Here is a 27,272-nt window from a genome sequence, read left to right on the forward strand (position 1 = left end):
TGTTATTGTTCGGCTCAGTTTTTCTGTGAAAGTCATTTTGGAAATCTCAATGTTAAGAATTATTCAATGATCTGACCAGAGATCCTACAGCCACCTGAGCCAGTGCACAGAAACTCTAAGATGTTTAAGATGAAAATAACCTAAATCTTATCCTTCATCTAACCTCAGCCCTAAAATCACATCTTGCCTCCAAAAAAGCCTTCAGACTGGTGGGGACACGCCAAGTCCCCACCTGGTCACAGTGTCCTTGCCTTGATGGTAAAAACATGGTTTATGGTCCCCGCGTCGAAAAAAAACATGTAAACATGCACGCACACACACCTGCTCGAAGCCAGCGGCGTGTCCTAGCGTCCCCTCTGCTGGACAAGGTGTGCCACTGCACCCCAACACACACACACACACACACACACACACACACACACACACACACACACACACACACACACACACACACACACACATCTGAAGAAGGTCCAAAGCTCATCTGCAGATATTGTGTGTTAACCCACAAGTAAACCCACAATCACATATTTATATCTGTGGATGGTGCAAAAAATGTTGTATGCAAAAGACTCCTCAGAATCCTGGTCGGTCCAGACGATGTCTCACTTTTAGCAGCTAAGCGCTGTTATTGCTGCTTAGGGGACATGTCAACTTTCCAGTCATTTCCTCACCACCAGGTGTGTCCTTGAGCAACACAGTAGCTCCCAGGGTGCAGCACTATGGCAGCTCACTGCCCCTTTAGGGGAAAGGTCAGAGGTCAGGTCTCCACTGTGGGGAAATAAACTGCAGAGAGTGAGACCTTGATGATGATGTGACTATGGGGTGCCGAATGTAAAAGGTGTACGTATAACTAGTGTTCTCACATTTAACTAAATGACACAATATGTTTTAATGTAAATGTGTCTAAATGTAAATGTTAAATGTGTCTAAATGTAAATGTTAAATGCAAATACAAATATTATATCTAAATGTAAATGTTATTATAAATGTTAAATGCAAATCTAAACAATATATCTAAATGTTAAATGTGAGCGAGGCTGTGCGCACTGTTTGAGGTGTTTGAGTCTGTGTTACTGATCTGGGATCAGCTTAACGAACACTGTTTGAGGGTAGGGGTGGAGTCTATTTGCATATTTCATGAATATTCAGTGTAACACTCTGCAAACATTTAACATTTACATTTAACATTTACATTTATATATTATATTTACATTTACATTTAACATTTACATTTAGGTATAATATTTAGATTTAAGATTTAAGATTTAGATTTAGATTTTACATTTACATTTATATTTATATTTTACATTTACATTTATATTTATATTTAGACTTTTTCACATTTAGCTAAATGTGAGAAAACATGCTTTGTCATTTACTTAAAAGTGAGAAAACTAGTTAAACGTGCCCCTTTTACATTCGGCACCCTATATGTGACGTCATTTACTTAAACAGCAACAATAACAGTAATCACTCCTAGCTCATGAATAAGCAACTCAACTCATCAGTCATCATACGATTGTATTACTTGGTCAATGTCTGAACAGCTGCAAGCTGCAACTTACTGGCAAAATCATTTGAATACAAATAACAACAAGTTGGACGTATTAATACAACCACCAGAGGCCAATAAGAATTGGCCTCTGGTGGTTGTATTAAAACGTCCACTGAGGAAAACACTTCTGAGTCCAAAGCAGCTTTCAACCTAATCCACCCTTTATCTCAAAACACACACACACACACACACACACACACACACACACACACACACACACACACACACACACACACACACACACACACACACACACACACACACACGCACACACACGCACACACACACAAGCAACATAATCCAAACCCTTAGATCTAAAAGTTTGAAGTTTGAGTATATGGAGACGCAACCAACGTGACCTGGAGCTGCCTCAGGCTAAACATATGGTTTAATCAGACTAACGGAGGCAAGGTGAGGGTCAGGATTCAGCTTCAGGGACAGGTGGCGCTGGACACCAGATTAAGACGAACTCCCCACAGACTTCAGGGGGAAGGTTTCCAGGCTCTCAGACGCTGGCTGAGGCAGGGAGGTGGCTGCGTCGTTGGGCCACCTGTTAAACTGTTAAAACCCAAACGTTCCTGTTCAGCGTTTCCCGTGAATAGCATGTCGGGGAATGGCTCGTTCTTTACGCAACCTTGGCTTGTGGTCGGATTCCCCCCGGCTCAGTGCTGGGACATCTGCCGGAAGGAGGCCAGCCACAGTGGGGATGTGCAGCCTGGTGTCAACAGCACGAAGCCACAGGACAGGCCTGCACGCAACGGCTGGTCAGGGCCTCAACAGACGCGCCGAGGCTGAGACGCGCCGTGGAGCAGCCTCCTGCTGCTGGCACAGAGGCAGCGGTGATGACCCACCACACGTGCTGCTGAGTAGGGACCGTCCAAAAGCCACCAGAACCAGCGTCAGGGCAGGAAGCGGCACGCGCAGCTCAAAAAAACCATGAGTCAGTGGCTGCAGAACACGAAACTGGACCGGTTCTGTCCGTTCTGTAGTAGATTGTGAACCAACTGACGGGGGAGCTGAAGAACCAGCACGTGGATCAGTTCTTCACAGCAGAAGCTGAAGCTACTTTAGCTCATCTGGAGAAATAGCTCATTGATGCATCTTTCAGTTTAACCTGAATTAATTTCATACACCCAAGACCATTAAACAGACACTTTGACTGATTGTTTCAGACAGATATACATGAGTGTCATCTGCATAGCATTGATAATAATGTCACCTAGCTGGCTGGTCACCATGACAACAGCTCTTCACTTTCCATATACCTTTGTCTTGTGTAGGGTAATAACCCAAGAAGCTCCTCGAGATGAGCCTTGCTGTGTTTTGAGAGTACATTATGAATCACTGGCTCTTTGCCTCATTACGATCATGATCAGGTGACATGAACACTGTCACTGACGGTATCTGAACTCTGTGGGTTCCAGGGTCACATCTGATCATTGTCCTGAGCCTGTCATCATATCGGTCCAGGGACAGATGGACACAGGTTTATACTTGAAGACATACATGTACACACAAAAACTGTGTACAACTATATTACATACTGTGGCAATCTTGGATTTAAACGTGTCAGCTTTCACATTAACTCTGAGACACCAGCCTCATTTCTCCTGCTGCTGGGAATAAATGCTGGGAAGCTTTGTGTGTTTCCAAAATGCTACTGCATCAAACCAGGTTAGGGGATTAAGTCGGGATGTTAAACTGATCTTTGACTCGCTTGATTCTATAAAGCTCAGCAGCTCTGACGTACGGCTGCTGTAACTATGTCTACTTACAGCAGGTTCATCCCCAGTTGAAGCTCCTGCTCTGCGGGTTTGGTCTGGGTTTAATCAGTGACTGTGATGGAATCAAGTGGTCTGTTAGACTACACTTACCCTAATACTGACACCAGGGTGACTGATAGTGAGGATGAGGTCGGTAGAATGGACTACGCCAGGACTTCGACTGTGTACACACTAACATTCCTCTGATGTCATTCATGTAAAAGCAGATGGGTTCATCTACACAGTTCTGTTTGGACGACGTCACGAGAGAAAAACCCACCAATCAAGAGAAGAAAGCAAAGTGTTTACTAGAAATGTTTCACACAGCTTCTACTTTATTAGTCAATGAGGTGATTGTTATATTGAGTGAGTTTATGTTAGTAATTACAATGAAGTAAAGGTTTGATTACAAGTGAGAGGCGACTGTCATGAACCCGTGTGGTTCCAGTTCTGTCTTAAGTGTAACAATACACCTAAAACACAAGGAGACGTTCTCATGTATGAGAAGAAGCTGAAGCCGTGCAGCGTCACTCCCCCCGGTACTGTGGATTCCTCTTGTCCTTGAACGCAGCCAAACCCTCCAAGCGATCCTTTGTTGGTATGACCTCGATGACAAGAGACACATCAGTACTGTTACTCCTACTACTACCACCACCACGGTATTTACACACAATGACAATGAGTCAGTATCAATCACATCTGCTTTTTATTCTGTATAAAATCCTTTCAAGATTTCACGCATATCAACATGCATCCCTTAGACCTGGAGAATGTTGGACATGCCTTGGTTTCTGCTGTGTTAGGCTCACCTGGGCATAACATGCCTCTTCAATAGCCAGACCTGTAGATAGATCAACCTGGAAGAGAATGTGTTGTCTGAGTCAATAGTCACAATAAGACTCCAGACCTCATGCATCACTAGTCACTAGTCACCAAGGTTGAGATACAAAGCAATCATTAAAATCTATTATCATCCAGGCGAAGTTGTCTGAAGGTGCAATCATGTCAACTGGACTTCTGAAACAAGTCTTAAAATTCTCTCTGTCTTTCAACCCTATTTCTCCAACCTGAGCTTAAGATCTCACTCACCTCTATCCCCTGGTTGATTGCCAGTTTTGCCATTCTCACAGCGATTGGGCCCTGCAGGGAGAAAAGCAGTCAGTTGACTAGGTATAAGATTTCACAAGGCTATCTGGAAAAATATATATATATATATATATATATATATATATATAATGCAAGACAAAACTGTAGTTAATATACTTGCCCAAAGCTCAAACTTTCGAATAATTTCAAAGTTCCTAGTGTTATACTTATTTACGTTCACTCTTTGGTTGCTCCTTAAACGATGGAGGGCTGGACCAACTGACCCTGCTTCTCCCTAAGCTGCAGCTTTTCCTCACTAACCTCTGTGACATGTTACCTGGGGGTTGATCTCTCGGGCCAGCTCCAGCGCTCGCAGGTAAGCCGCGTCTCCACCGTCGTTCTGCTCAACAGAATGATTGACGAGGCCCAGACGACAGGCCTCCGTCCCATCCACGACCCGCGCTGCAAAGATGAGCTCTTTGGCAAGTGACACGCCGATGACCCTGGGAAGACGCTGCGTTCCACCTGCAGATCACAGCTCATGAAACAACATGGGCACTTCCCGCGTTTGTAATCTTTGTGTGCTGTGAACATGACTGTTGCTGTGAATTAGAGCAATAGAAGTAAACAGAATTTAAATATTGTCAAAGAAACATACCTGCACCAGGAATAATTGCAAGCTTGGTCTCAACCAGCCCCATTTTTGCAGTATTGGCTACACAGATGAAAGAGCAGAGTCACCATGAATGAATAAATACATTAAGTGCGATCATAAACACTCATATCCCAAATCCTATTTCCATTGCCAAGCGTGCTGCAGCCTGTGCTATTGAGAAGGCAAAAAAAAAAGTTTGGAGAGGCCATGGAGGAGGACTATCGTTCCGCCTCAAAGAAATTCTGGTGAACCGTTGCCTTGTTGTCAGTGGAGGCAGACCACTGTTGACTTCGACTAGGGATGCTATCGAACAGTGGAAGGAGTACTTTGGAGTACTTTCCTTCTGCTGAGGAAGCAGAGGCAAGGGTCTCAGGAGGTGGACTTGCTCATCACCCAAGTGGAGGTCACCGAGGTAGTTCACAAGCTCCTCTGTGACAGGGCATCAAGGGTGGATGAGATCCGTCCTGAGGACCTCAAGTCTCTGGATGTTGTGGGGCTGTCTGGTGACACGCCTCTGCAACATGACGTGGACGATGGGGACAGTACCTTAGGACTGAACAACTGGGGCGGTTGTCCCTCTTCATAAAATGGGGTACAGGAGAGAAGAATTTGGCTAATAGTCGAACCTCAGATACAGTAGAAACAATGTGGTTTTCGACCTGGTCGTGGAATGTTAGACCAGCTCTATACCCTAAACAGGGTGATCAAGAGTTTGAAGGAGTTTGCCCAACCAGTCTACATGTGTTTTGTGGACTTGGATAGGGCATTTGACCGCATCCTTCGTAGCATCCTTTGGGGGTGCTCTGGGAGTATAGAGTCCAGGGCTCTTTGTTAAGGGCTGTCCGGTCTCTACGAACCAAGCTCCTGCTCCTGTTGTACATTGTCGGCAGTAAGTTAGACCTGTTCCCGGTGCATGTTGGACTTCGGCAGAGCTGCCCTTTGTCACCGGTTCTGTTCAATATTTTTATGGACAGAATTTCTAGGCACAGCCACAGTCTGGTTGAGGGACCACAGAATTGCGTCTCTGCTTTTTGCAGATGATGTTGCCCATTTGGCTTTATCAAGCCAGGACCTCCAGAGAGGGCAGTTTGAGTGAGAAGTGTCTGGGAGGAGAATCATATCTTCTAGGTCTGAGGCCATGGTTCTCAGCAGGAAAAAAGTGTTTTGCTCACTCCAGGCTGGAGGAGAGCTCTTACCCCAAGTGGAGGTATCTTGGTGTGTCGTTCACGAGTGAGTGAAGGAAGGAGCATGGGACTGAGACAGTCAGTGGACAGATCGTTGTGGTAAAGAGGGTGCTAAGCCGAAAGGCGAAACTCTCAATTAACTGGTCAATCTATGTTCCTTTCCTCACCTATTGTCATGAGCTTTGGGTCAGCTGGTCTGGGAATGCCTTAGAGGTAGAGGAAGTGTCCGGAGAGTGGGAAGTCTGGAGCTCCTTGCTTAGACTGCTGGCCCCGGATAAGTGGTTGAAAATGGATGGATGGACATAAAGCCCTGGGAGTCTTACCGGCAACTCGGATGTCACAAGCCAGGGCCATTTCCAAGCCTCCACCTAAGGCAACTCCATCAATTGCAGCAATTGTTGGTACTGGCAGGTTCCCTGTAAAAACATTGAGGGAATCAGGACAAGTAAAATGTGCAGCACCTACATCAATGCACTACACAGACAATGAACCCTTTTCATGTTTCACTAAGACACAGTAGGACCCCCAACGCAACCAATCACACTGACACTCTGTTCTAGAAGGGCCACACTGGCCTCCATCATACTCTGCTGAGGACAGGTAACAACTTTGTGGTAGTTCATCTCTCCATTTGCTGCTGGGACCAGGCTGCTCAGTAGAATCAGCTCTGTTCTGTTCAGTGGAAGACACGCTATTATTATGGAACACCTGACCTCTGTATCAGTGGAGGCTCTGAGCAGCTCCAGACTGCGACTCCCCCAGAACAGGACGCATCGTCACCAGGATGTTGTACCACACAACTCCACAGATTAATTACAACTAAGTGCATTTTTTACTGTATTTTATTTTATGTCTATTTTGTATATTCTAATTCTAAAGGTTAACACGTTTTGGTATAGATGCACACTTTGTCTCGTTTTACGCATTAATTTTCTGACAGGAATTAAGAATATTCTGAATCTTAAATCTTATACGTTAAGTTATCTCAGTAACAGGAGCATCTGAGTCCATCCATTAACATTTACCCAGTTCTGTGATGAGGGCTCTTGCTTTGGACACAAACGGTGCTACTTCACTCTGGTGCATCTTGGCCCTTTCCTTCAGGTCTGCGCCTGCACACACACAGACAGGAGGTTAGTGTGGTTATGATCTGACTGGTCATCATTTGTTTTGATTCAAGATTCAACAGAGCTTAAACACTGTTGTGTAACAAACCAATGAGAAGAGAAACAAAAAGTAGGATTAAGTAGATCAAGAATGAACGTAAATATATTAACCATTCATGACAGTAGTGTCACTGGGTTGGCGCCTTATTTCGTTTAGTCAAAGATTGCAGGAAGTGACCAAAGTCTGATTTCAGCAGAGATGCCTCAGACGGTAAAGAGCCTGAAACCAAGCTGCTGAGCCACATTCACGTTCTGGACAAGGAACGACCTCAGTCACTCCTCCATTTCATTGGGCAGAGCTTTTCCAGTTGTGAAAGAGGCTGCCATCCATATTTGGATGGGTTGGGCTTTGACCTACACACCTTCTATGATAAGCCAAGTCACCATTGTAGATGAAATAAGTAGAATTTAGGCATGAACAGGTCTGGTGTGAGGAACACAGGAAAACAAGGATACATTTTTATTGGTCAAACATCCAAAGTTGGCTGCTGCTGGTCTGACTTCATGGATGCAGTAATAGAGCTTCAGAAATTATTCGGATCTAGAGATCTGCAGCTCTGTGGGGGACAGGGGTAGCTCGGGGACCCAAGCGTTGGGCTGAGAAGTGAACAATCAATCTGTTCTAGTGAGGGTGGTCCAGTGTGAATGGGCTGGGCAGCTTTACCTGAGCTGCCCTGTGTAAGCGGAGGGATGGAGTTGGCCAGGACCCTTCTCTGACCCTATTACTGGCTCATACCACTGCTTAAAGCACATTATACACACACACACAGACGTGGATGTAGAGCTGATTAGGTGTGGATGGATGAGTGGGCTCGGGACCAGTGTGTTGTGTGGGCGCTAGTTTGTGGCCAGTCCATCTTCAGCTTATGGCCTGTGCTCCAGCTTTCTGGGCGTCCTCCTCCTCCTATGGTCCTTGAGACGATTGTGGCTGGGATGTTAGAGTGGACTCTGATTGGTTCATGTGGGGCTGGGTTCACCTTTGAGCAGTGTCCCACACTTGTAGCTGCCGCTGCCCCTGGGGGCTGGAAGTGATGATGTCATAGGTTCACCACCTCTGGCCTCCTGGGCAGCTGAGTGCCGTGGTTGCTGGACCTACTGTGGGTTGTCAGCGAGGTCCTACTCATCCCTGAGGCATGTTCACATGTCCACACATGCAAAAATACACTCATCACCATTAAGGTGAATGTTGTTTTGCTACTTCTGCTTTATAGAATGTCGACATAATAATCACTTTTAACCCACTAAACCTACACATTGCTCTTTATCCTGCATCTGATACATGTTGCTGCTGGAAAAGCCAGAACCTTCACCCAACACCGTTACATAACCTGTGCTTAACGTTGATTATATGTTAAAGCAAAAGGAGAAAAGATTTGCATGTCTGCACGCTGAGCATCAGACATGCACCAAAAAAACACCACCAGTTTAAAAGCTGTACAAAAGAACATGAAAAGGTAAATGCTTCTCCTGCTGCTGTGCTACAAACCACCACCACTCATTTCATGTTATAAACACATTAGTTAATGACAAAATGCCATGAACAAAGCAAATGTTCCCACCAGACTATAGAATTATAGAAAATTATAAAATTAAAAAAAAAGAAGTGTACCTGCACAAAAGATCCCCGGAATGGCGCTGCATAAGATCACACTGCGCACTTTGTTATTCTTCTTAATATCCTCAACGGCCTCAAACATCTGAAAGAAGGACACATTTCCATCACTGACGCTCTGCGACTCGAGCTTCTAACAGAAACCAGAAACTCAAATGTATTTACCACATAAAACTAAGAGTGAGCTGGAATATGTCTGACAAGAAGTTGAGGTTACTCAGAGGACATGTGAGCAAGTCGTCAGAGAAATGGGACACAGATTTGAATGTAAAGTAAGTGATTAGCACGAGTGTCTTTGTTTTAGCCTCTATAAATCAGGTTCATTCAGTAAACACAAGATGATCACCTCCAGGTGATCTCTACAGAGGTACGTACCAGTTTGACCAGATTTTTGCTTATGGCGTTCTTGGCCTTTGGTCGATTTATACCGACGACGACAATACCTGCAATACAAACAGATCAATTAATAATGACAACTGAATAACTAGATCCAAACTGCTGCCCACCTGTCTCACAAACTGTTTTTATCCTGTGCAATATTCAGACAATCCATGGTGAAATTACCCATCACCTCATCAGTATGCATGTGTGTATATGATACATCTTTATTTTATTTTTAAATTGTACACACTTTTGATCCTTCGCCTGTTTTATAACTGTACTGCTGCAACGGGGGGAAATTTCCCCATTGTGGGACCAATAATTGATTACTACGTCTCCAGTAAAAACTAGAGATGGAAGATTTGTTTTTCAATATAAGGAAGATGGACGGACACATTAAATAATAAACAGACAAACATAAATCAAGTTGATGCCGACTGACTAAAATGAAGCAAATTATTTGTATATAACATTAATGTCTAATAGATTAGGCACATAAACTATATGATTAATCACTAGAAGCAACTGATCCTGGAAGTGGACCTGTTCTGGACCAGGAGACGTTTAGAGTGAGTGCTGAATCACAGCACAGAATAAATCTCCATGGTAACTAGACGGAGTTTAACTGATCGTGCTTTGGTGCAACCTAGTCAGAGACCAGTTCAACCCAGAGATGAGGTGAAACCCGGTTTGATCCCATCTTGGATTGTGCCTCGGGACGTTTTTATTTATTTATTTCCATTTCTGTGTTATATGGTTAAAACAAGAAGAGACAAAACAAACCTTTATTTTGTAAAATGCTGAGAAACCTGAAACCGCCCGGACCTGAACTGACTGAACTGTCACCTGCTCGGTCCCAGACCAGCTGTTCTTCAGCAGAACCGAATGTAGAATATAATAACTATCCTATATTTAAACAGGCTGTGACCTGGGTTTCGAGGCAGCACCCTCCTACACGAGCGGGGAAACCCCACGTCGCCGCTGTCATATCGTAATGACGTCATACGCAGCCGTGGGAGGACTAAGTCAATTTGAAAGCACGCGTCGTTCGCAGTTGTATCGGCGGCTCACCGGCGTCTTCTCTGTCCAGGTACCTGACGCGCAGGTCATCTCTGGAATCGGAGCTGTACTGTCGCGTCACTGCGCCGAGGCTCGGGCGAGAGCGAGGCGACGCTGCCCCGCAGAAAACATGGTGTTTCGGGCGGAAGACGGTCGCTGCCGGCCAGCTCGAGCCGTCCAGTTCTGCGGGCTGCAGGCGGACGGCTTGCCGCAGGGCTCTGCGTCCCACCAGCACCGCCATACTGAAGAGCTGCACAGCTGTTTATGACCGTGTTTGCCTTTGAACCCGGTCACGTGCTGTGACCACGTGACTCTTTTTCTTCTTTGTGTTTTTGTTGGCGGCTGGTAAAGAACATTATTGTGCGTCACCGCCACTAACTGGTATGGACCGTCAACGCATCCCCGTCCCGAAGTGTTACTGAGAATGTCTAAAGCAACAACATGTTGTAAAAGCGTTTAATGCAATAATTTAATGCGCGTATTTCTGTTACAAATTCGTAGCTGGTGTAAACTACTCATCTTCCATTGGTTACTGTTCAGAAGTGCTGTTTTATGTTATTGTTCTTTCCAAGCTATGCAGAAATAAGCTATATATATATATATATATATATATATATATATATATATATATATATATATATATATATATATATATATATATATATATATATATATATATAAGCTCTTTACTTTACTTTAAATATACAGACATTTTTGTTGGTTTTAGTTATTGTGACTGAACATACTGTGTACTACGAGGTCTAATACAACATAATCATCTTTAGCATATTTGGAAATTGAAGCCGCGTCACAGCTATAGGCGGAGCTGTGACGCGTGGATGTGGGCGTGTCTGCCCACCGTCGTCTGCTTTACAGGGGAGGCGTGGTGTAATTTAAACAAACTGCTGTGGATGATAGATGACTTCCGGTAAACGCTCACGTTTGCAGCCTGGGTCCTACTCAATAAACATTTAAAATCTAACATTATGTAAATCTTACAAATACCATCTGCAAATTTCTCACTCTCTTATGCTCCATATAAACTCTGAGCCCCGACATCCGGATGCACATTTGTCCACGAAGACCTGATCAGTAAAAATGTCCTCAGATATTAACATCAGCCAGGACATCAAGTTGTTGACTAAACTAATATCGTGGGCAGTTGAACCGATGTAATTTTCATTGTGAAAAAAAAACAAACAGGAAGCAATCTTGATTCAGTGACATTTATTGTAAACAAAAACTCGCGGTCACAAAGAATCGAAGGGTTTTTATTGTCATGGAGAGAGTCCAGTTACCCTCATGCTGGCTTCAGATGCTCACTGTTCTCAGCCAACATCACACACACTCACTGAACCAATGGTCGACTAAGCAAAAGAAGCAGAGTAATAATAGCAGTGACACCACGTAAAGTAAACAGGAAGCAAGTGATTGGCAGCGTTAGTGTCTGCTACAAGAACCAAGTCCAGCCCTGAAGGGAACCAGGAGGGAGAACACAAATGATGTAACAGCATTGGAAGCTCCCAGACATTTGGAGGAGGAGGGTCTTAAAGGAAAACCATATTAAACTTATCTCAATGTGGAGGCAGACAGCTGGACCCTGAGCCCGGTTCTGCTGAGGGATGAGGAAACGCATGGAATGGTTTCATTATATTTTGTAGGTAGGTGAATGTCTTAAAAGCAGTTGTTTAGAAAACCCAAACCTTTAAAGCCCATGAATACTTTTGCAGCCACAGTAACTATAGTACATGAATTCAAACATTATAGATTTAAGAAGGTTATTGTCAAAGAAACTTTTACTTGTTCATGATAACATTTAAAATTCATAGTTGTTTCCTTTCGTGGATAAACATTATTGAAAACGCAGACGAGACCAGAATCAACGACTGGACATAAACAGTGTCAAACTGAACCAAGTGGAAAAACCTGGGATTAAGTGCAGTATTGTCCGAAAGTAATGAAGCTCAGTAAATGTTTGTGTTGGAGCTGAATGGTTGAAACCCACATTACAGCGGATGAAGCAGCCGGGTCACCGACGAAGGCGCGGGCTGATCAATGCTGCCTCCGGCTGAATCCACCTCGCGGCTCCGCTCCGTCCTGATCATACTTTTCTGAGCCGAGTGTGTGCAGGACGGCTCCTGGGGGGCGACGGGGCTGAGGCTCGGCCTCCTACCGGAGCAGCCGTGCTGCAGCATTTCAGACGGGTGAGCCCAGTCCTGAATGTTGGCCAGCTGCATCGACAGAGGGCACAGGGGGGACGGGGTGTGCTCAGACAGGTCCGGCGTGTTCTGGAGGCACGAAGCGCCGTCGGGGGACGCGCTGATTCCAGAGAACTCGTACTCTGGGTCCACCGCCTCCACTTTGATGGGGATGGTTCTGGCTTTGATCCTCAGTTTGTGGGGCAGAGCCGCACAGCCGGCACTGGGCACTTTGTGAGAGGAGACAATGACACTTTTTGGAGACGCTACAGTTTGCAGGAACCCTTTGGGGACCTGCTGCTCATCTTCGCCATCGGACGACTTGCTTACGGCACAGTCATCCGAGCTCCGCGGGGAGGTACTGGAGGACCTGGCGATCTGCAGGAAGGAAGCGGGCCGGGCGCCGACGCCGGCGCCGGCCAGAGGGCTGCCTGTGTAGCGTCCGCACGGACTGCAGCTTTCTGCCGGCTCCTGTTTGACCTCTGCGGACCTGAAGCCGCCCTGAGGCGCGGGGCACAGCTCGGCCACGTGAGGCGAGTGCTTGATGACCGAGACGCAGCTGTTGCGCAGCTGAAGAGACTCCAAACCTCGGCCGAACGCCGCCTGCTCAGCGTCGGGAGCCGCGCTCTCCTGGTAGAGGCCGGCGGCAGCGGAGCTCAGCTTCTGGGCTTCTTGGGCGTATGACGCTGAGCTCATCAGGCCAAACTTCAGCTTCAGCGACAGCAGCTCAGCCCTGAGGGAGGCGTTTTCCTCCCCAAGAGCCATTAGCTTGTTCTCGAGCACCAGGTCATTTATGCGCCTCTTCTCCCTCGACCGCTTCGCCGCCTCGTTGTTCTTGCGCCGCCGCTCCCAGTAGATTGTGTCCTTCTTCTCCTCGGGAATGAACTCCCTTTTCCTGCGACAGGTGGTTTTAGCCTTGAACGGAACGGCTGAGATGCTGTGATGCATGGCCAGGACCAGGGCATCTTCTCCACCGTACGACTCACTGGACTCCACCTCGTGCTTGATCGACTGCATGTTTCACCTTGCTGGCGGCAGTATGGGCCTTAAACGTCCACGGCAACGCTCGTCTGCATCAGAGTAGCTGCCAAATCCGGTGAATCCACTGGAACTCTGTGGAAAAATAAAACACAGGTTTAGTTAAGTTAGTTATGCTCCACGACTGATGCCAGCATGAGGTTCGATAAGTGGCTTCTGCCCATCTTCTGGGCAGCGTTCACTGCTTGGATGCCACATAACTGGGCAATTATGACTTTATTATGAATCAGACCTGCTCGGCTTCGGCTGTTGCTCAGACAGAAGACTGTGTCTGTGTCCTCTGATCACAGTGGTACCTACTTTTACAGGAGCCCGGGCTTCGTACTCCTTTACAATATTCTCTCCCTTTGTCTGTTCCAACCAGCCGCATTCAGGCTAAATCTGATAGACGCGCTAATGTGAAGGTGGAGGTTTACCATCAGAGCTCAGGCCGCAGCCGATAGTCAAACGTCCGACTGCCCGAGAATGCCTCGCCGTGTCCTTATTACATAGCCTGTTTTGCAATGTTTGCCGTTTTGCTAATGACAACAAGAGAACGATCGTTACACTGAACGTGCGTGTAACGACGCACGAAGCCTCGCGCGTTCCTCGGCGGCTCCATCCTCGCCCTGTCAACTTCGGCAGACGCGTCCTCGTCCCGAAACCGACGCTGGACAACGAGCCCACGCGCCCACCGGCCCTCGGCGTTAGGCCTCCGCGCGTGTCCCAGCCGAACGTGGCCATTGTCCTTCACGCGATGACGTTACGCACCAGCGCCACGAGCCCGTTCGTGTCAATAGTCGCTGAGCAGCCCGGAGATTTCCCACCGATCCCTCGAAACGAACCCTCGGATCGAACCTGGAACTTTACCTCGTCCTATCAGCAGCGGGCCGGGGAGCTCCGGACACACGGCGGCGTTTTCCATCAGGAGACAAATGGCGACTAAAGTTGCGAAGTAGCGACTTCTCCTCCCTCGGCCTTTTCCTTCCAAGGAGGCTTCTGACTCTCGGATCTGTGTTAGTGGGTCAGCGCTTAAACGTATTGGCAGCGTGACGTTAAGTGGCATCCAGCGCAGCCAATCAGAGGAGAGCAGGTTCTTGGTTTGACCAACGGCTCAAATCCAGTCATAAAAATAAAAAACGTAACCCGACAAAACCCGGATTGTTCATTTTAAGGATAATGTGAAATACAAGGTGTCTCATTAAGCAAAGCAAAGAACCCTTTTATTTTTAAAATTTATGTCTTTAATTATGTGCAAACTACTACTCAATTTTAGCGATTATGAACACGTGAAGATCTACTAGCCAAAATGCTTTAATTAATAAAAAATGTTGTAACTCAACGGATTCGTGTCATCAGAAAACAGTTTACTACCGGGCACAGTTACGAATATTTAATAGGAAATGTATTGATGTCAAATGAAAATATTAAGATGATGAAGATATAAGATGTGACACACAAAATAAACATTACAAAAAACAATATAAGCAAGGTAACATAAGGTGGGCTATGTACAGAAAAGTGTGTGGGGCGGGGGGTCGATAGAAGGCACTGTTTGATCACGCTGCTCTACTTAATCAAGTCAGTCTTCAGCCTTGATTTTCCAAGTTCGCCTTCCTGTGTTCTCCACGGTGCCTAACTTATCAGCTGTGCCTCAGCATCAAGCATCACTGGGTTGATTCCTCATTATTACAAAAAATCACAGTCCCCGTGAAACGTCCAGTGCAAGTCAGTGGGTTAGTCACGCTCCACGAGAAGCTCCCGTCACACTGCTGCCACCTGGTGGAAACACGTAGCAAACACACAAAGAGCTGCGTGTGTCGGTGCTTGACTATTACATCTACATGTGGAATCAATGACAAATCATTGGTTTTACAGAACACACCTGGTTTCTGAGTTCTAGAGTCTGGGTGAGAAAGAATCAGAACCATGTTCAGGTACAGGAGTGATTACCAGCTCGGACCTCTGCTGCTCCTCCACCTCCACCTGAGCTTCTAGTACTTGGTTCCAGTACTTTAACCACATACGTGTCTGATCTGCTATTAAATCAGTAACTTTATTCTTATAAAACATTTCAGTCTCACATTCACAAATCACATTAAAAGATGTAAAATGCGGTAAATACTTGTGGTCGCCCTGGACAGATGATGTTGAACCAGACTCATGAGGATGCTGCAGGATGAGGTGCTGCTGTCAGGGCTGGAGCTGGAGCTGCTGAGGTTAGGTGCTCCTCCATAGTGACCGTTAACCTGACTGATTGTGACTTAATGAAGATCCTGTTACATCAACAACTTATTTCCACAGTAGATGAACCCCTAACCCATGTGTGTAGGTTATTTAACCAGCATCAGTAATAAAACAGGTACATTTGTGATTGAGCTGTTTATCATTTATTCAATTCACAACAACAAATTCAACAAGTTCAAAACAAGCACAAGTGATAGAAGAAACAATTCATTCATGAATTTATTGCATAAGAAAATATTGCATAAACACCACAAACTTCAGGTTTACCAGCAAACAACAATAATAAAATGTTCAAAGATTAATCTGTACATCTTTTATCAGCGTTCGTCACCTTCTACTACAGGAAACATCTCACACAGATCCAACATTTAAATGGAAGTAAAAAAAACTTTGTTCAGCTCGATCAAACTGAAATCCATCCCAGTGAGGATAATTACAGCCACGGGTAGACTCTGTTCATCATATGATGACAAACATTAAGCAGCCAGCCAGAGATGGGGCCTGGTGCCATGCTTTGGTCGCTGGCTTCATGAGAAACTTTAAGGCATCTTCACTGCCTGTTGAATCAGCTGGTTACTGAATCAGCTGGTTGCTGTGTCGGTCTGTGTTGCACAGTAACGGCATAAAAATCCATTATTCTAATCATCATATAAACCGAGTGTGAGTCTGAGGTACCAGCACATTCAAATGTTCCCTTATGTGTAAGAAAGAGGAAAAACATTCATCAGTTCTAAATTGTTCCCTTCATTTCTGCTGCACACTTGTGGCCCGTCGGCTCTACTGGCCGTCCAGCGGAGCCGCGTCCACCAGCTCATCAGTCTGTGGACACTCGTCTCCCAGCAGCGCCGTCTCAGGCACGGACGAGTCCTTGTCTGGCGCGGCGTCGGCCGGGGCCTCCTCGCCGGCGCCGGGCTCCTCGTGCAGGAGCGCGGACGCGTTGGACGGCGCCGTGGTCACGTAGCCCGTGGACGTGGAGCCGCTGCCGCTGTGGTGGGAGCCGGCCTTGTTGGGCCTCTGTGGAGCGGGCGGCACCGGCGGGTGGGGCATGGCCATGGGGATCTGCATGGGGTAGAAGTTCTGCATGTACGGGTAGGCAGACATGGCGTGGTAGCCGTTCACGGAGATGTAGAGCTGCGGGGGCACCATGGGCCGGGGCATCGGCCCCTTCATGGGCACGAACTGGGGCTGGTGGAACGGGGAGCCCTTCTTGGGGCTGCTGTAGCGCGAGGCGGTGGCCGTGCTCACGCTGACGCCGCTCACGGGGCTGGTGCTCAGCGAGCTGGTGTGGGTGGTGTTGCTGGTGCCGGTCTGCCCGGAGCCGGTGTAGTTGGCGAGGCTCTCCCACGAGCGCAGGCGGCCGTGGACGTCCTTGAAGCGAGGCCTCCTCGCCGGGAATTCGCCCCAGCACTCCAGCATGAGGCTGTAAATCCAGGACGGGCAGTCGTCCGGACACGACAGCAGCTGGCGGCTCTGCACCATCTCGATGACGTCCTGGTTGGAGAAGCCGCAGTACGGCTGCAGGCCGTAGCTGTAGGTCTCCCACAGCAGCACACCGTACGACCAGATGTCAGAGTCCGTGGAGAACTTCCCGTACACTATGGATTCTGGAGACATCCAGCGAATGGGGAAGGAGCTGGTCCCCATGAGGTTGTAGTAATCGGCGGAGTAGACGTCCCGGAACAGGCCCAGATCCATAATCTTGATGCTGAGCTTGTCAAAGACCAGGATGTTGCGGGCGGCCAGGTCCTTGTGGGTGATCTGCTTGCCGGACAGGTACTCCATCCCAGCCGCGATCTGGGTGATGACGTGCAGGAAGTCTCCCGGCTCCAGGGTGGACCTCACCGTCTTATCGTCGTCGGAGCTGCCCACGTCCGAGTTGGGGGAACGCATGACCAGGTACTCGTGGAGGTCGCCGATGCTGGAGTAGGCGAAGAGCATGCTCATGGGCTGCTCCTTGAGGACCACGCCCAGCAGGCCGACCACGTTCTGGTGCTGCAGGTGGACGCGCAGCGCGGCCTCGTGGCGGAACTCCTCGCACAGCGCGCCGTCCACCTTGTCCCTCAGCGTCTTGATGGCCACCACCTGGGACGGCTCGCCGGGCGCAGCGCCGTACAGGTGGCCCTTGTACACTTTGCCGAAGCGGTCCTCCCCCAGCTCCTCCATGAAGCGCACGGCCGACATGTTGACCTCCTGCAGCTTCGTCTGCAGCTGCGAACGCAGGGGGACGGGCCGTCAGCATCAAAACGTCAGCGAAACGCGAGGCCACACGCGGGCTCATCTGAGGTCGTTACCTGGTGTTTCTGCTGGTTCAGAAGCGACAGCTCCACGTCCTGGATGGAGGAGCCGCCCAGCGGGCAGCGCAGCGGCGCGTCGCTCGAGGCCTTCTGCTTGTTGCGACACATACACACCAGGAAGAAGAGGCAGGCGATGACCAGGGGGATGGCGACGGCGGGGATGAGGATGAAGAGCACCTCCTTCCTGTGGTTCTCCGTGGGCTCTGCGGACGAGGTCAGACCCGGGTCATAGAACTAATACCTTCCCGCAGGTCCAGCTGACCGGACTGGTTCTGGTGGTGACGGGTTGCGGTACTCACTGCAGGGCTGCAGGTCACACAGGTCCATTTTGACCTGGGGGTCCAGGGTGAAGCACCAGGGCGCCTGCATGTGGCCCCCCGGGTTACGGCAGAAGTTTTGGCTCCCGTAGAGCTCGGGGTGGTCCTGCGCCAGGTTGTGGCTGTGGGGGAACTGGGCGCTCCACGCCTGGCACTGCTGGCCCGACTGGGTGACGCTGACTGCGCCCCTGTAATCCGCCCCCCTCCCATTGTAACACGTGTGGTCCAAGGGCGACTCTGTGGGAGACGACCACAGGCGGAGGTCACCGCTGCGACCTCTTAAAGCTACACTGTCAGATAATTCTGCATGCGTTCCACCTACTTGAACCCAGCTTTTCTGGCGGCACACCGATGCGCATGCAGGAGGACGCCTCGGACGTGCCCGCCTGTGGCAGCAGGTGGCACCGGGGGAGGTCCAGCTGCATGAGGATCATGGGGTTGGAGCGGGCCACGGTGTACTCATCGTGACACAGGTCGTTCTCCAGCGCCTCGCACTCGTCCCGGCACAGCTGGCGGCGCCGAGGGGCGCGGGCGCCCTCGTCGCACAGGGGAAAGACGTAGTAGCAGAAGGACGGGATGGCGAACCTGGAGCACTTGTCCGACAGGTGGGTGGAGGTGCCGATCATCGTGAAGGCCGCTGGAAGGGGGACCGACAGAACGTTCTGAGCGCCTTCCCACTGAAGACAGAAGCTACAGTCCCCACCCGTGCCGGGCCGCGTCCTACCTGTGATGCGGTTTTCACTCTCCCCCTGCATCTGCAGAGACTCCACGTAGATGCTCTGGTTGCCGATGAAGCGGGCGCAGGCGATGCCCCGGTACGGCTGGCAGAAGCCTTTCTCCCGTGGCCTAAAGAATGAAAAGCAAACTAGGACTCGGTACGAGGGGGACCTTCGTGCTCCGCTAACCACTTCGTAAACTCTGTGTTTTCACAGGACGCTGTTAGTCCACAGTGTACTGGTTTTGAAGGGAGAGTAGGAAGCAGGACATGTTGGAGAGGGGTGGGGTTTCGAGACCAAGTGGAAGGAAGGAAGGTAGGAATAATCCTGGTACGTCAAGAGAGATGAATGTCATCAGTGAGATGGTTCCAAAAGGAGTCAGATGAAATGTGAGAGGGACTGACTGCTGCACCTTAATAGACATGTAGGTAAAGAGAAGAAGAAAAGAAGATGGAAGGAAGAAACAACAACAAGAAAGAAGCAGAAACTCTGGATCCATTGCTGCTCTTGTTCTGCTAACCAGTAACATTGGATTAGGAAATATTCATGTTTCCAGTATATTCTCGTCAGAACTTGGCTGAGTTGTGGCTCAATGCTGCAATAAGAGACTCACAGGGAGACGAGCTGAACCAGGTTCTGCTGAGAACAAACCCTGTTCTGTGTTAAAGGCATATGCTGCTGCTACAGACACAATACCCACACAGTGTGTTAACTTACGGGCCACTGGGTCCGTGCGTGGGCATCTGTCCTGTGAGTCCACAAACAAAACATTTGGTTAGTAGAGGACCTGAACGGGTTCCTCGTCTAGAACTGAACCTGAACCGGACCCATACCCAGCTTGACGTAAAGGACGCCGGTGGCAGAGATGACCTTGACAGAGTTGGAGGCCACACACTGGTAATAACCCGTGTCTGTGGTGTCCAGGTCCTGGATTCGGAGCTTGGACCCAGCCTCGGTCTTGCGGATGGTGATCCGTCCCTGTTCTGGGACCACGGGAGCATCGTTCTTCAGCCAGCGGATGGAAGGCCACGGGTTCCCGGCCACCTTGCAGTGCAGCGTGGCCGTCTGACCCTGGAAGTGAGTGATGTTGTTGACGGGTTCCTGGAACTCCAGGAAGTAACCTTGGAAATGAAAGATAATGGTTTGAAGGTAGGAAAGTATGGAAACTTGATGTTTTTAGAGTGTGGCCCTGTTTCAGCATCATAATCATCATAACTGCAGGTTCCAAAGTTGATTAAAACCAGTGTTCTAACCTTCAGCTGTGGGGGCAGCACCGCTCTGGGCTTCAGCCACACCTTCCGTATCCTGCGAGAAACCGTGATCGGCTGCAGAGGAACAAAGACAATGGTGGTCAAAGGATGCCGTCAGTCAAGAACCCGTCGTCCTCTCAGTCCTCCACACGCGTCACTTAATCCAGCAGCTCAGTGTTGCTTAGTGAGCATCAGTTTAACAGACACAATGTAGAAAATCACATGGGGGACACGCGTTTTCACTGGATTGTGATGATCAGTGGGTCAATCCTCCTCAGACATCGCACAGCACGACCACAGTATGTAGGGCAGTAGGTCAGGGGTTAAAGGTTAGGGGGTTAGAGGTTAAAGGTTAGGGGGTTAAAGGTTAACGGTTAGGGGGTTAGAGGTTAAAGGTTAGGGGGTTAGAGGTTAAAGGTTAGGGGGTTAAAGGTTAACGGTTAGGGGGTTAGAGGTTAAAGGTTAGGGGGTTAAAGGTTGAATGTTAGGGATTAAAGGTTATGGGGTTAGAGGTTAAAGGTTAGAGGTCAAGGGGTTAAAGGTTGAGTGTTAGGGGTTAGGGCACAGACCACTGTACATATGTACATATGCTGGAAAACACTCTGAGCAGAACTAGTTTCTTCTGTAAAAGGAGTAAAGTATGTATGCAGGTTGTCAGGCTTCGTCACCATGGCAACCACGCTCTGACCCTTCCTGCTCTCAGGCCTCGTTAGCTGCCTGCGCTGATAAGGTTCATAGTGCTTATCTACGTGAGTTATGTTTCACTATGTGTGTGTTCGTCCCGAAGAGCAAATATTTATCTTCCCGAGGGGATTTCACGTGATAGGACAAACGTTTAATATGCTAAAGCGAAAGCAACTTGTGTGTTTCTGATCACGTTTCCCATGATGCTTTACAGTGAAACACCATTTTAGGGTTTTTAAAGATTTCTTATTTTTTTTGGAGAAGGTTTTCTGCTTCTGGCCATTATGGCTTGTCTGCTTTACCCACCTCACCCAGACATGACTCAAGCCTATCAGTGATCCACTTCTTCTTTGCTATTGAATGAACATGAATAAGGTTCAATCCTTCATCCTGAGCCTCGTCAGTGCCGCCTGCTGGTGAAAACTACCAATACTAGATAACAGGAATCTACCAGCAAACAGGAGACAACCTCCAACGATCAGCTGTTAACAAGTACAATCAGGTTGGTGACTGGAGCAGAGACGCTTGGTTTCCTTAAACTCAGTTGAAGGTCAATTTGCTACAAAAGTATAAAGTGTCTCTGTTTCTCTGTGGTGAAGGTGAATGAGGTGAAGTAACGTTAAAGCAGGTACGTGTTCTCACATCTTCTACGTTTACTGGTGAATGCAGAAATATATAGACATTGGTTAAAGGTGCTGAAGTCTTTCCAGGTATAATAAAGGCACAACCTCTCCAGCTCAGGTAACTCACTGCTGGTGACGCGGTGATGCATCTACTCTCTCGCTGTGAACTAATGTCTGATTGAGGAGCTTCTTTGACTCGGTCCTTGGAGGCGCTGGAGGGAGATGCAGGATGCTTTTCCACTGCAGGCTGCTACATTCCAACAGCCTCGTGGCATCAAAGGGCCTATTCAGCTCCGCGAGGCTGGGTTAGGACTGAGGCCTGTTGGCTCCGCTCACCTCTCCTCCTGTCTCTCTTAGACCTTATAGAGTCCACCAAGCGTTTCATTCTGCCGTCTCTGAGCTTTTTACGCAGACCCACTCTACACTGAGCAGCATTTCCAGACTGAGCTGCTCTAATAAACACCAGTCGTCCTGACGTATCACTACCACTTAACATAACACGGGCGCTCATTTACAGGCCTTTCAGACGTCCTCAGACTGAGCTGTGGCATTTAGATGGTATCACGTCCCTGAAGTGGAATTTCCCCTCCACTGCCTCTGATGCTATCTTCACAGCCTGCGAGCAGCGTGGACGGAGAAACTCCATCCCTGTGACTGAGTTAAAACAACAAGAGCATCTAGCAAAAAGCAGCACTTCCTGTCCAATGTGTGGAGGACAACGTGTGGCCTGGCTGCGACCAGGCTGAGGGAACGGCGGCTCCAGCAGGATGTTCACACATCGTCCTGGTTGTTGAGACCTGCTGCTACGACCCAGCATGCCTTGGGGTTTGGGGGTGGCTCATTATACTGACATGCCATTATCTTGCTCCCGCAGACGACTGCTCACCTCAGAGGACAATGTGAGGTTATGTTAAACCGTGTCATGCTGCCGTTAGCTGCTTCCTTTACACATCATGTGCATTAATCACTTTAGCGGTGACACCTCTTTTCCTTGACTAAACATATCATTGTGACATCATGAAGGTTCCTTTATGTTCCATTAATTATTTGTTTATTGCGTGAGTCAGCTCTGCTGCTCAGACAGAGCCTGTGTGGCCTCACTGGGCCCAGTGTCTGGGCTTCACCGGGCCTCGTGACGTCAGGGCCTTCATTCTAATGTCTGCAGCCACATTCCATCCGCTCTGTTGTGTTGTTACATGCAACCTACGGTCTCTTATGTGGGCCTGAATCACTGCCACGCATTCGCAGTCTGCTCACATGACGCGAGTCTGAGAGCCGGACGGAGGAGGGGGAGGAGGACAGTCACAGCAGAACGATACCAGCTTAAACAGCAGAGCTCTGGAAAAGTGTCCAACAAAACCAGAACTATATACATATTATTTATATAGGTGTATATATATATAAATATTAATATATATATATGTGTGTGTGTGTGTATAAATCCAGAGGTGCTGGTTCTGAAGCATGGAATGAGTGCTGGGTATATAAATGTATATGTTTTCTAGACTACACCTATAAAGCATAGCCTCCAATCAGACCCATGGAATCTAACCTACAACCACCACGTAGCTCACGTTCAGCACAAACACCAACTACGTCACATGTCCCATCACAGACGACAGGGGGGATTTAGAAGTAAGTCAAGCGTCCACACTGACTGGGTTGAACATGGGTGTGATGCTGCGGAGCCAACGGCTTATTGCACAGGAATCAATAGGAGCCCAAACTGATAAGCAGAATCAGAAACATCTGCGTGCGTCTTTCTTTTCTTCCTGGAATCACAGAGAATCACAAAGCACAAAAGCCCATCCATCTGAAGGTGGTTATAGAAGCAGAGAAGTATGCACCATAATTATAAACAGGCCTGAAAACTCTGCCTTTGGCTCCAAATATCGAACCCAGCACACGACTGGTCATGTTGCTTAACTCTGCTTAACTCAAGCAGCATGAAAAACATCCATTACTAAGAGACACCGGCGCTACGTCCTCATGACGGACTGGACTCAATTCACACGTTTTCACTACAGTAGAGAGTGTGCTGTGCCGGGTGAAAACTCAGTAGGAGGCTGAACAGCACCACGAGTCCAATCCCCGGAGGAAGTGACACGTTCACCTTCACAGCTTAAGGAGGTTCCCCCACGAAGCACATCCATCCGCGATCCACAGGGGAGCCGGTCCACTGACATCGATCCCAGCCCATCCCTGTACGAACGGTACTGACGGGTTCTGTCCCTGTGCATGCGGTACTGAGGGGTTGTGTCCATATATATTAGTACTGAGGGGTTATGTTCCTATACATGTGATATTGAAGGGTTCTGTTCCTATACATTAGTACTGACGGGTTCTGTCCCTGTGCATGCGGTACTGAGGGGTTCTGTTCCTATACATTAGTACTGAGGGGGTAAAACATTCCTTCCTTCATATGCGAGTTACCTCCTGCCTCTCTGTGTGTTTCATGTCTACATGTTCCCACCAGCTGGTACCGTTTACTGGACCTCGTCATCCTGGCTCCTGCACAGATAAGTTCTCCTTCATCGTGCAGCAGCGTATTATGAAGATAAATGAAGAGGCGAAACGTTGAGGGACCTCAAAACCCACATAAACCCGTCCTTAACATGAGCATTAGAAAAGTAGATCTGGCTTCAACTATGAAGGTCATATGATATGGCATGGCATGACATGACATGACATGACATGACATGACATGACATGACATGACATGATATGATATGATATGATATGATATGATATGATATGATATGATATGATATGATATGATATGATATGATATGATATGATATGAAATGATGGGGGTTTAGAGCTGTCCTAAACGTCAGAGCAGCAGTTTGTAACCATGAGAGTCCTCCTGGAGACAAACAGCTGATGGGGCCTGCTCAAACACTGGACAGGAAATGAGACCAGCTCCATGGAGACGCTATGAGGAGTGACCCGGTTCCTCTGGTCGCCAAAGGAGCCTGTTAATTGAGCTGGACCTTCAGAACCACCCAGTTCATTCAAGGAATGAATCAAAGTCATGCTGCTTTGGAGCCTTCAAGTTTTTGTGTTTGCGGTACCACCTCTAGTCGTTGCTGACCTGACATGTCCAAACGAATCAGAGCAGGACGTTAACCATGGGCCTTTCCAGCACAGCTCGGCGGTTCAGGCCCAGATGGCGCTGACCTCTGGCTCACTCCTCTGACTCCACGTCTGCTGTGCGTTGCCTCACCTCACAGCTCGGCACAGACAGGCCGTAAAGCAGGGGTCATTAAAGCTTGGAGCTACACAACACCAACGCGCGCTCCTCCACTACATCGGACCCGGCTCCGCATGTGTGGCTGACGTTCGGCTAATGGGGCCTGGCTGCAGACGGCCGCGGGTTCCTCTAACGTGGAATAAGGCTCCTCATCAGTCACCCCGACCTGCTGTTTTACATCTGCTTTGGGGAAGGAGCGACACTGGGACGGAACCAGGCCGCGAGCCGCATCATTACATACCAAACTACTGCCGAGCTTTTGCAGCGCAGCCACATGACTAACAGCGAATCCACAGAACACAAATGTCCGCATGCACACCCGCTAACGAGGAAGTGGATCAATATGAAGACATTCAGAGGATGTTATTTGACTCAGGTCTTAAAAGGATGTTTGCTGTGAACTGATGCTATTGACTGAAAGATTTAGAACTGAGTAGTTCTAATGAGAAAATAAAGAAAATAGAGAAAACAGGTACTGTGAATTTTCCTGCCGCTTTGAGGTGAATGTTACGTAATGAAGGGATTAAAGCATTTGCTTCGAACATAACAGTGGTTTGTGATTTTCTGGAGGACTGGTTTCTCTGCAGATGGTTTCCATATGTCCCATGTGCACGCTGATTATTAATGAACTGCTTATTACAGTGTCAGTCTCGCTCCTAAGCTCCTGGGTTCGGGGACACTCGTGGGCAGCAAACGCACACGTTTAGTTTGTGCGTTTAAAGGGAAGAACAGGACCAGGACACATGTGCCACACATTGAGCCAAGCCTCATCTGGTTCACATTTGTAGCACATGAGCCTCCGCTGCTTCTTCAGCCACACTGATGTCATAACCTAGAGAAAGCAGTAGGAGCGGCGCCCAACCCCCATGTCCCTCCTCACACAGGAAACCTCTGCTGGCCTGGCCCCCCGCTGGGAGAGTAAATGAATTAGCATGACTGACAAAGACGTGAGATCACCTGGAGCTCTGGCCCATTACCATGACAAGGACCCGGCGGCACAAGAAGCTTTATGAGTCCCCACATGTCAACAAGCTGGAGGCGGACAAAGAGCCTTTTAGTGGTCACACAAACTTAATGGCGGCGCTGGGAAAGATTGGTGTGTTTGTGTGTTGGGAGTGACCCCCCCTCCCCCCCAAAACCACCAGAATCAGCCCAAAGTGTGCGCGACCCACGCGTTTAGCAGCAAACTAGCTTCTGTGTGATGAGCCCCGGTTCTGGTTCAGCTCAACACGGGACGGTCCAAAGAAAGAGGGCCAGTCTGTTGCGTAAGATGCTACAGGCGCAGCGAAGTCTGCGCTAAGTTTCCCCCGCAAGAACGTGAAGAAACATGTGAACGCGCTCCTACGTGCTGCGCAGCGCATCAGTGCGAAGTGGAAAGAATGTGGAAAGAGACTCACCGTCACATCTCACATCTGGAAAGAAAAGCAGCAGCCACAGCAAACTGTGCCGGAGCAGGACGGGGGCCATCGCGGCACTTTCACGGCCCGAACTGTTCGCAGGGTCCGGGTTCGGGCGAGGTTCGGAGCTCGGTACCGCTTCGCCGCTACTTCAGTCCGCTTCCAGATCAGGAGCAGTCACGCATGGGAGGGAGGGACGCGATCATTCCTTGGAGACGTGGAGCCGCGGCTCCTTCAGACCTGTTGATCCCACTCTGGCCTCTGTCCTCGCGCTGCGAGAGAACTCAAGTGGGCGCGCACGCGCCATCGCGCACACGCAGGCACTGTGGGACGTTGTTGTGGAGGGCACCATCTAGAGACAGAGCGGAGGAAGATTTAACCAGGTTTTAAAGTCCCAACGCTGGAGTAACAAGGTGTCAGTGGTCTCCGGCTGTTTATTTATAAAAGGAAGTTCTTTACTTATAAGCGAACACTGTAATATACTATACATGTACAATACATATGTGTTTAAACTGAATTAACAACGAGTCATCTCAAGGCATTTCACCGTTTAACAGCAACACAACTAATTCCACATTAAACAACTTTTAACTGGAAAGTTTGTTTTGTGTTTGCTGCGCTCGGATGCACCAACTTCCTAACGAGGGGGCGTGGTCTCCATCACACGCGCCCAGAGATGCAGTGAGATCATCCCGCCCACCAGGGAGTGGGCGTGGTCACGGCCTACAGTATTTTATATCTCAGCTCTGGTTTAGTTTAGTTTATGGTGCAGAAACATTAACCTCAGTCCCACAAATAAATTTCTACCCATA

The 27,272-nt window shown here is 48.5% G+C and overlaps 3 protein-coding genes across 3 annotated transcripts; all 3 read right to left on the bottom strand.

The window, feature by feature from the left end:
• Positions 1 to 3,636: 3,636 nt before the first annotated feature.
• auh (AU RNA binding protein/enoyl-CoA hydratase) lies at positions 3,637 to 10,773 on the bottom strand. Its single transcript, XM_029169272.3, has 10 exons — positions 10,477 to 10,773; positions 9,400 to 9,467; positions 9,022 to 9,109; positions 7,272 to 7,358; positions 6,570 to 6,662; positions 5,066 to 5,122; positions 4,745 to 4,932; positions 4,411 to 4,461; positions 4,131 to 4,178; positions 3,637 to 3,926 (listed from the first exon to the last, which is right to left on the bottom strand). The coding sequence occupies exons 1-10, from the start codon at positions 10,703 to 10,705 to the stop codon at positions 3,849 to 3,851; spliced, it is 987 nt and encodes a 328-aa protein (XP_029025105.2). The 5' UTR covers positions 10,706 to 10,773; the 3' UTR covers positions 3,637 to 3,848.
• Positions 10,774 to 11,674: 901 nt separating this feature from the next.
• Positions 11,675 to 14,734, bottom strand: nfil3 (nuclear factor, interleukin 3 regulated). The gene is made up of 2 exons (XM_029169251.3): positions 14,550 to 14,734; positions 11,675 to 13,775 (listed from the first exon to the last, which is right to left on the bottom strand). Exon 2 carries the CDS (start codon positions 13,677 to 13,679, stop codon positions 12,471 to 12,473), a length of 1,209 nt encoding a protein of 402 aa, XP_029025084.1. The 5' UTR covers positions 13,680 to 13,775; positions 14,550 to 14,734; the 3' UTR covers positions 11,675 to 12,470.
• Positions 14,735 to 16,053: 1,319 nt separating this feature from the next.
• Positions 16,054 to 27,001, bottom strand: ror2 (receptor tyrosine kinase-like orphan receptor 2). The gene is made up of 9 exons (XM_029169180.3): positions 26,461 to 27,001; positions 20,507 to 20,578; positions 20,087 to 20,374; positions 19,971 to 20,001; positions 19,262 to 19,383; positions 18,860 to 19,174; positions 18,520 to 18,774; positions 18,218 to 18,423; positions 16,054 to 18,134 (listed from the first exon to the last, which is right to left on the bottom strand). Exons 1-9 carry the CDS (start codon positions 26,528 to 26,530, stop codon positions 16,704 to 16,706), a joined length of 2,790 nt encoding a protein of 929 aa, XP_029025013.1. The 5' UTR covers positions 26,531 to 27,001; the 3' UTR covers positions 16,054 to 16,703.
• Positions 27,002 to 27,272: the final 271 nt, after the last annotated feature.

This window comes from Betta splendens, chromosome 12, assembly GCF_900634795.4.
Source record: "Betta splendens chromosome 12, fBetSpl5.4, whole genome shotgun sequence".
NCBI classification, from domain to species: Eukaryota; Metazoa; Chordata; class Actinopteri; order Anabantiformes; family Osphronemidae; genus Betta; species Betta splendens.

What these genes read in the sequence shown, in the direction of transcription:
- ror2 (XM_029169180.3), bottom strand. Translation starts at nt 26,530, where the DNA reads ATGGCCCCCGTCCTGCTCCGGCACAGTTTGCTGTGGCTGCTGCTTTTC. An exon ending in TGCTGCCCCCACAGCTGAAG is followed by an intron (nt 20,375 to 20,506) that starts GTTAGAACACTG and finishes TTCATTTCCAAG; the next exon opens with GTTACTTCCTGGAGTTCCAG. An exon ending in TGAACCAGCAGAAACACCAG is followed by an intron (nt 18,135 to 18,217) that starts GTAACGACCTCA and finishes CTGCGTTCGCAG; the next exon opens with CTGCAGACGAAGCTGCAGGA.
- nfil3 (XM_029169251.3), bottom strand. Translation starts at nt 13,679, where the DNA reads ATGCAGTCGATCAAGCACGAGGTGGAGTCCAGTGAGTCGTACGGTGGA.
- auh (XM_029169272.3), bottom strand. Translation starts at nt 10,705, where the DNA reads ATGGCGGTGCTGGTGGGACGCAGAGCCCTGCGGCAAGCCGTCCGCCTG. An exon ending in CCCGAGAGATCAACCCCCAG is followed by an intron (nt 4,462 to 4,744) that starts GTAACATGTCAC and finishes TTCTCCCTGCAG; the next exon opens with GGCCCAATCGCTGTGAGAAT. An exon ending in AAGAGGCATGTTATGCCCAG is followed by an intron (nt 3,927 to 4,130) that starts GTGAGCCTAACA and finishes CTTGTCATCGAG; the next exon opens with GTCATACCAACAAAGGATCG.